This window comes from Alligator sinensis, unplaced genomic scaffold, assembly GCF_000455745.1.
Source record: "Alligator sinensis unplaced genomic scaffold, ASM45574v1 scaffold686_1, whole genome shotgun sequence".
Classification (NCBI taxonomy): Eukaryota; Metazoa; Chordata; order Crocodylia; family Alligatoridae; genus Alligator; species Alligator sinensis.
Window position 1 is genome coordinate 461,029 of NW_005842760.1, and position 9,094 is coordinate 470,122.

Sequence of the window (9,094 nt, forward strand, 5' to 3'; positions counted from 1 at the left end):
AGAAGGGAGTTCCCCAGCCTGTAGGTCTGCTGCTGGTTCTTCCTCCCCAGGTGCAGCACCTTGCACTTGTCAGTGTTGAAACCCATCCTGTTCTCATCTGCCCACCCCTGTAACCTGTCTAGGTCCAACTGCAGCCTATTCCTCCCTTCTAGCATGCCCACATCCCCCCACATCTTAGTGTCGTCAGCAAATTTGAACAGGGTGCTTTTTACCCCCTCGTCCTAGTCACTGATGACAATGTTGAACAGCGCGGGTCCAAGGACCGAGCCCTGGGGGACCCCACTGCCCACATCCCTCCAGGTCGAAAATAACCCATCCACCACCACTCTCTAGGTGTGGCCCTCCAGCCAGTTAGCGACCCATTTGACTGTGTAGGTGTCGACGCCACAGTCCCCTAGTTTTTTAATGAGAACGGGGTGAGAGACAGTGTTGAAGGCCTTCCTGAAGTCCAGAAAGACTACGTCCACTGCTACCCCTGCATCTAAGGATGGATACCTTTCAGAATATTGTGTTAGGGGACCAGCTCCCTGGGCTCGATCTACTTTAGGGCTCCAGGGTCTGAACAAAATCCATGCACAGCCCCTGGCTGAATGCCCTTAGGCCTGCCCTTGCAGAGCTAATGTTATGTTTTAGAACAGAGGGAACCAACTTGTGGCTACCTGTGTGTGGCACATAGCAGACTGGAGAGGCAACAGGCAGCACAGTGGCATATAGGCCAGGGAGCAGAAAGCAGAGCAGCAGATTAAATAGGGAGCACAGGGCAGGGAGCAGAAAGCAGAGCAGGGAAGGAGGTTGGAGCAGCACTTGGGGAGCATGTGGGGCCTGCTACCCAGTTGCCTGGCTCTTGGGACTAGCACCAATCCCCTTAGGCCCCCCAGTAGTTTAAACACACCCTCTTCCAGGACACTAGTCATGTGGGTGCTCTTTCTTTAACTTTTAAAGAAACATGATACCTGTAATACAGAATACACACACACACAACTCCAAAGCACCATTTAATCTTTATATATTTAGCCTAATAAATACACAGCTCTAGACAAAATAAACCCACATATACACATTTCCCTGCCTCAAGTTTTCTCACCATTTTGGAGCATTCTTTGGGTTTAAGTCATTGTCCTATGTGGAATTAGGATCTTTGTCCTTCAGCTCATGGCTTTGCTTTAAAATCACAGAGGCTTTCCTTTCCTGATAAAAAACTGCATGTTTGAAAGTCTGTCTAACTTCATTCCAACAATACAGCTGCTCCACTAAAAGTTATCCCCCCCCCAAAAAAAATAAAATCCTGGCCTCTCACAGAGGCTTTTCCAGGTCAAAAGATTTGTCTGACTAAGGCTAGTCCCACAGTTAAGTTGGACCCCTCTTCTGCTATGAACATACACTTCACTTTCTCTTTCTTTCCTAAAAATTTAAAACCTTGTTTTATCACCTCTGTCCTTTTGGCCCATGTGAATGTTTTCACATTCTTCACTTCCCCATCTCTGCACAGGAGGAGTAAATACAGCTTCCCTTGGCTTCAGTCAACCTTCTTAGCAAACCCATTGCTCAATCAGAGTATCCATTAACCCTAGTCTAATGAGTATATGCTACACAGTCTTATCAGCAAAATATCAGCAGAAGTGAATTCCATTTACAAAGAGGCAGACCATAATACAACTTCATAACATCAACCAGAATTCATAAGTTGTACATAGACATATTGCTCAGATTGTCAATAAATTTATATTGACATCAATAGTACTTACTTTTACAATATTTGATGAAGTTTTTAAAACTTTCGAATTCTTATCTTCCATTGCGAAATGCTATATCTTGCTGATGGACATCTGGGTTTTTTGGGGGTTTTGTGTAACATTTTTGCTATGGCAAAAAGCTAACCTATTGTGACAGTAATCTCTGATATGAATTTCAGTTTGATAGCCCCCAGTCATCAGTAGGTGTAATGTAGATGTAATAATATATAAAGTCTGAATGGATACATAAGGAGAGGATAGTTGTAATGGATCTTGGGGGTGAGGATAAGAAACCTGTATTGATGTAGAGGCAGCATGGGAACTAATGGAGACATTTTAAAAGTGCAGTAGCACAGCTTCAGAATATCTTGTTTGATTGAATTTGCTTTTTGCCATAATATCTGTTCACAAGCCCAATATCCCAATGTTAAAAGAAAGAAATATTCTCTATTTCTGCAGTTACATAAACCTAGCAACCCACTACTGCCCACAAGACAATAAATGTATTGCATCCAGCAAAGACACTGCTGCAGGGATCTCCTACGTCTTTATTTCTGCTTCCTTTTATTTTATTATATTCTGAGAAAATATTCACTTCCAATTCTGCTTTTTTGTTTCACATCAGTTAATTTCATTCTCATTTCTGTTCACTCATTCTGATCTTTATTTTAGCCACACCACCTTCTCCAAGCTCCTCAACATATAAGGCTCTATCTCCTCTGTGTCTCAGGAACAACCTGATCAAATCTGCTCAGTGAGATCTTTCTAACTCTTCCTGTTTTTCTTTACTCATCTAGGACAGTGTGCAAAGCAGTGATGATTCCAGAAATCCCCCAGGTACCAGCAGTGATTTAAGTAATGATAATAAAGTAAGTTCTTTATTATTTATACAGACCTGTAGAAGTGCCTAGCACTTTCCAAACTGTCCTACCCAGAGCAGGATGTAGTAAGAGTAGATAGACAACTATAGAGATTAACATAATTGATCAGACTAATCATCATCTTGGCCAATGTTCTGCCTCGCAATGACCATTATCAGATGTTTCACAGAGGCACAAGAAACCATCGTTATTATTGATTAGTTTATTCCTAGAAGCACAAGGGCTTATAACTTGTCTAAACAATTGTTTTAAAGTTGTATTTGAAGTAACAGTATATGTTTAAACCTCTTTTGAATAGTACTAAGCTGTTAGTTTTAGCAATACCTGGGGGAAAAGCTTAGTAGAATGCAGGGAGAAGAGACATGACAACAGGAAAATGGTCTAGAAATGGAACGATGTGCTAACTTAAGGTCTTTCCATCAGGCACTTATTACTGTTAGACTGGTGCAGTCAGAAGAATTATTATTTATTTTTGGCAGTGCATTAGCACTGAGAGGTCCTGGACAGTAGAGTGACCCAATCGTGCTCAACAATGCAAACACACAGGGCTGGAACAGTGCGTGCTCAAAATCTAAAAATTCCTGGGCCAGATAAATTGAAAAAGAATGAGATACAACATACAGCGAAAGTACGGTGGCTCTACTTATACATATTAGCACTGATTTTTAACGATTTTTTCCCTGAGACAAAAAACAAAAAGACAGAAAGAGGAGACTAGTCTAACTAGTTAGATGACAAAGTGGGGGGGCAAAGTGGGCATTTAAGACGTCTGAGAAAAAGACTGAAGTAACCAAGAAGGAAGGTGAAGGTTTTGGCTGCCTTTACACATGCTTGGGGGGTAGGGGAGTAGGACAGAGGGAGGCATTTTGATTAGAGCAGTTCCCAGACAGCTGTTCTAATTAAAACACTTCACCATCGCATGTATTAAGCCCTTGCACATTTCAAAATGGCCATGGGGCATTTTATTTAAAGCTCATTCAACAAGGTTTAGATAAAGTGCTCCCACAGCCATTTTGAAATGTGCGGGGGCTAAATACATGCGATGGTGAGGTGACGCTGCAGCGTTCTAATTAGAACATGAATGAGCACATCTATAGGCACCCAATGATGAGGTTTAGTGGTGTGAGAAAAAAAAAAAGGCCCAATGGTTGGAGCTTCAAAATGTAAGAATGATGCTGCAACAGGATTTGGACAGAGAAAGAATGTGTAGGCCAAGGAGGAGAAAGGAGAAGATGACTCCCTTATAAGATGTGTGACAGGGAGCATACTAGTGCTATTAACAGTGACAGAGTGGCAGGAAACAGCATTAGTTCTTATTTTTTTCAGGGTAGTTGGCTACAAAGGATTGCTTTGAAAAGTTTTATATGATTCCAAAATATATAAGTTGATGGACAAATGTTTATTTGCAAAAGAGTAAATGAATTTCCAAACCACTTTGAATTAACATTATGTCTAGTCGCTACCTACATAACCTTTCATACTGATTCGACTAACTATCCCAGACAGGAATATACTGACTTTCAAAAGCAATTTCTATCACGATGTAATTGTTCTTATTAGACATTAAAAGCTACCTACTGATATCCTGTTTTATCTTAAAAAGTAAAACCTAAATTATTATTATTATTTATTAACTTTTCAATAGACCTGATAACATTCAATGTAAGCCTTCGTGTTACCAGAGGTCAGTAGTTCTTAGACTTTTTGTAGTCACACACCCCTTCTTAAATTAGTTAGGCTCCTATGCACTCTTATGATTCTGTATTATAGATGATTAATAAAAGGTAGTTTTTATGGTGTTATAGCATTTATATTTATATTTCCCCTTCACTCGTTTTTGTAGAAATTGCCACAGACACCCAGGAGTATGCATATGCCAGTCTGAGAATCACTGATGCAGCCCCAGCATTTTTATGCAACTCTCCTTCACTCGCATTGAATCAGACCCACCCATCTCAGCCCTACTTACAAATGACTTCTACTACTGTTTTCACTGCCCACAGCTTCTCTCTGAATCTGAAGGTAGAGTTCATGTGGAGATGCACGAGGACCACTGTGTCTTCATCATTGAAGGAGCAGAGAAGCAGGATGAGGGGGTTTACAGAGTTACAGTTAAGAATCCAGCAGGAGAAGATAAAGCTGATATCACTGTCAAGGTTATTGGTAAGTGAAGGAAGGGACTAACCAGATTCTGAGTTCTTGAGTTCAGTGGAAACTATCCTTGTTCCTCTAAAGTGGAGAGAGATTTTGGGCTTAGTGAGTTTTAAACAGACCATTAAAGGAGGACTGAGTTGTTTCATGACCCTTCACAGAGATCTCTCTCAGTATAACTTTCCTGGTCTTCCCACTATGAAGAGAAGGAATCATTCCTAGTTGCAGACATTAGGTTACTTGGGATATTCACCCATTCCATTCCCTTATATATCTTTGTATACATTGGGGTGTCAAATGTATAGTCTGCAGGCCAGATCTGGCCCCCAGAGATGCATTTTCTAGACTTCGGTGCTCAAAGAGTGGTCTGGATTAAGGGACAGAGCAAGCAAGGGGTGGACCTGCCACCAAAATCTAGGTACACAGCCCCGTTTGGGACATGTATCAGTGGTGGTGGTGAGGGTGAGTAGTCATTGCATAAACCTCCACAATGGTTGCCACCATTTGCCATACTGCATCCTGATATCACCCACAAGGAGAGGTGAGTTTGACACATGTGGTATATATGGGTCAGTCCATTCCCAATAGACCTTTCTCTGGAGCACTGATCTTGTCTAGCACATGATATTTTTGTCATTTTGTAAGAAAGAAGACTTTACCGCATGTCTTATAAATAGTTAATGGAATAAGGGGCTATCTATTGTATGTCTGGCATGCTGTATTAAAAAGGGCTGAAAATATTTAGTTTACAGAGGACAAGAGCTAGAGGGGAATTTGATTTTGATCTAATATTATGAAAGGTGTAAAATTAATCAGCTCCTTCTTTATACCCAGCAAGAGACATTATGAAAAAAAGAGGTCAAACTGTACTTATAAACAATGAACGGAAATATTTTTACATATCTTTGTAGTTTATTGCTGTATGAGATCACCAAGATGAATACTAAGTTAGGATTTACAGAATAACTGGATTTACCATTTGTATTTAAACAAGAAAAGTTAACATACATGTTGGTATTGCATTACATGTGGGGTTTTCCAGGCTAGGGGGAAGCTTTGAAGTGAGATCTAAGTTACAGTAATGAGAGCAAATCACTAAAAAGAGCTATTGTCACCTATCTCTTTTTGCTGGTAGACTGGGCCAGAAGCTATGTTGCCTTCTACTGCGTTTTCCAAATTATAAGAAGGAGTTATGGAGGTAGAAGACACAGAAAATATGAACAATGATAGATTTTCCTATTTCCCAACACGTACAGTTTAGGCAACACCCTCTTTGTTTTCTCTCTGCAACAGCTCCCTCTGGCGTCAAATTATGGAAAAGCAATGTTGCATCTCAATGCTTTTATTCTGCAAGCCAAAAAAAGTCATAATTTAGTTAATGGAATCATGTATATCGCTTAGATTACCAGCTATATGGCAGTCTGTAAAAGATTGTTCATTTCACTTAGATATGTCTGTGCATAGAATAAAAGATATCAGGACTCGTGGTAGAGGTGATATCTTTTATTAGAACAACTAGATTTTTGTAAAAAAAAATCTTTAATTGCAAGCTTTGGGGCACGAATATCCTTCATCAGGCATGAGAGAACAGATTGTAAAAATTCTCCTGGGTAGAAATGAAAGTTTATATTTCAGAGGAGAGTTGAAGGTGTGGTAAAATCTCCTGTTTAAAAAAATTCATTTTATATACAGATTAGGTTCAGAGAAAAGTCGGAATAGTCTGTTTACCTCAAAGTTGCTTGGTGATAAGTAGGATGTATTCATATTCGTATCTATGCAGCACTAGTGAGGCCATATCTGCAGTCCTGTGTCCAGTTTTGGGCCCCCACTACAGAAAGGATGTGGACAAATTGGAGAAAGTCCAATGGAGGGCAAAAAAAACAGTTAGGGGGCTGGGGCACATGACTTAGGAGGAGAAGCTGAGGGAGCTGAGCTTGTTTAATGTGGAAAAGAAAAGACTAAGAGGGAATTTAACAGCAGCCTTTGACTACATGAAAAGTGGTCAAAAGAGGATGGAACCAGACTGTTCTCAGCGGTGGCACATGACAGAACAAGGAGCAGTGGTCTCAAGTTGCAGCAAGGGAAATTTAGGTTGGATATTAGGAAGAACTTTCTCACCGGGAGGTTAGTAAAACAGTGAAATAGGTTAGTCAGAGGGGTGGTGGACTCTCCATCCTTGGAGGTTTTTAAGACCCAGGTAGACAAAGCCTTGGCTGGGATGATCTAGTAGGGGCTGGTCCTGCTTTGAGCAGGGTGTTGGGCTAGATGACCTCTTGAGGTCCCTTCCAACCCAATTTTTTTTCTATGATTTCCTTCTGGTCATGAACAACTGGTGCCTCCTGAGACTTGGGGGGTACCATGGTGGTGAGTGGCAAGCAGGGACTACCCGCAGCCGCCACTGTTGGTGTCAGCAAGCAGTGAACAGGGACTGCCCTCAGCCGCCGGCAGCAGTGTCGGTGGTGAGGAGGGGTGGTGAGTGGAGACTGCCCACAGCCACCGCTGGCAGTTTTAGCGGTGGGCAATCTGAGCGGGGCATGTGCCCCGCCATGTTCTCCCTACATGCTTATGCTTATGCTTCTGGTTAGGGTGTTTCATATTTCACAGAGGAGTAGAGAGATGGAATGCTCTTCTGGGCAGGCATTTCTTATGTGGGGTAAGGTGTCTCTGAGCTCTGTGCTGAGGCTCTGTGATGATGCAAATTACCTCAATCAAAGGCAGGAGCAGGGTCTGAGGTTTCAGGTGGTCAAAGTTGCTTCCTCTTTATAAAATTATGAAGATTTTATTTAAAAAAAAAATCAGATGTGAGCAATCAGATGCTTTAAAGACATGGTGCTCAACCTTTTGGCTCTGTGGGCCACAAGAGTGACACAGAGCTAGTCTGAAGGCCAGATTGGGCCCTGGAGCCTCAGTATAATGCCCTCCTTGCCCTGTGCACCTGTATTGGGTCCCAGGAGCGCAGCACCATTTCCCTGCCCTCCCCTTCCTCCCAAGCCTGCACACTAGCAGGATTGGATCCTAGGGGCCTGGCTCCATCCCTTCCTGCCTCCCACACTGGGATTGGGCCCTGGGGCCTGGCTTCGCCCTCACCTGGCCCTGTGCACTGGGCCTGGGGCTCCCCATGGGTCAGGAAATTTGGCAGCGGGGGAGTGGTGGCATCACTCCTCCACCACCAGATTTCCAGACCTGTGGAGAGCCTCATGGGCCAGACAACAAAGCACTGTTGATCAGATGTGACCCACAGGTTGGGCTTGAGCACCCCCGCTTTAAAGTAAAAGCAATTTAACCTGGAAGCAAAGAATAGGGCTCACACTGGACAGAGATAATAGGTTTTATACTGTATTTACTGTTTAAAAGCTACACATATGTAACTGCCCATTCAAATAATACAGAATTATTTGAATGATGGCATAGGTATTCCTCAATACTTTCAGTGCGACTGTTAAGAGATCCTTTACAAATCTGTGATGTGGAAAGGGGCTTAGCAGAAATATTTAACCACATAAGGATGGCAAGGGACATAGTCATGAAACTTCCTCTCTTCCATACAATCTTCAGATGTTCCTGATCCTCCAGAGGCTCCCAAGATCCTCAACATTGGAGAGGATTACTGTTCTGTGGAGTGGCAACCCCCTAGTTTTGATGGAGGGCAACCAATACTAGGTAAGCATTACTGGAAAAGACTTCCAGCAGCCTCACCCAAGTCATTTACAATGCTCACTGACTTTTCTAAACCTGGGAGGTCTAGTTAGCTACATTAGTCTGAAGTCAGGTAGAAGGCAAGGTAGATGTGTACCTTACAGACTAACCAAAGGAGATACATATAACAAGCTTTCATGAGCTGTAGCTCACTTCATCTAAACCCATCCAGATTCTGACCTTAATCAAAGTGACCTCTCCCTGCTCCACCTAAAGCTGGGACACAGTTCACAAAAGCTGTTAAGTCTGTCCTTGGAAAAGAGTACCAGGAGGAATTATTAAGTGTCAAGACAAAACAACCAGTACAAGAAACAGCTAAGGTTCAACATTCCCATTCCAAACTAAAATATTGCAGCATGTACAGAGACCTGGACATGCTGAGAGAGTAAAGTTTGTATTAGATACTGAACTTGGTGCTTCATTTACCTACACAAAAGAAGCAGAATCTATTGAATTCAGTGGGGATTATACTTTTCTTGTACCAAGCAGAAATAAATGGGCCACTAAAGTGCCAAATGACACCACCAAGGATTTAACAGATCTGAAGAGATATACCAATATCTGCCCTATGGCTGCAAATGAAACATTCCCAGAAATTTAATTAGGTCAAACCAGTTTTTCTGCTGTAGGGAA

The 9,094-nt window shown here is 42.1% G+C and overlaps 1 protein-coding gene and 1 long non-coding RNA gene across 7 annotated transcripts in view; one reads left to right on the forward strand and one right to left on the reverse strand.

Moving 5' to 3' along the window:
- The window catches only part of MYBPC3 (myosin binding protein C, cardiac), a 119,374-nt gene that overhangs the window by 73,935 nt on the left and 36,345 nt on the right, over nucleotides 1-9,094 (forward strand). For all 5 annotated transcript variants that reach the window (XM_025216648.1, XM_025216650.1, XM_025216649.1 and 2 more), the window contains 3 exons: nucleotides 2,531-2,602; nucleotides 4,618-4,777; nucleotides 8,321-8,425. In XM_025216648.1, coding sequence (XP_025072433.1) covers nucleotides 2,531-2,602; nucleotides 4,618-4,777; nucleotides 8,321-8,425 — 337 coding nt within the window. The remainder of the gene's footprint in view (nucleotides 1-2,530; nucleotides 2,603-4,617; nucleotides 4,778-8,320; nucleotides 8,426-9,094) is intronic.
- LOC112552087 overlaps nucleotides 5,689-9,094 on the reverse strand; it is a 48,913-nt gene continuing 45,507 nt past the window's right edge. The window contains exons 4-5 of one of the 2 annotated variants that reach the window (XR_003096442.1): nucleotides 6,494-6,593; nucleotides 5,689-6,112 (exon numbers count right to left, since the gene is read on the reverse strand). This is a non-coding gene — a long non-coding RNA (uncharacterized LOC112552087). The remainder of the gene's footprint in view (nucleotides 6,113-6,493; nucleotides 6,594-9,094) is intronic. The other variant, XR_003096443.1, reaches the window with a different exon arrangement.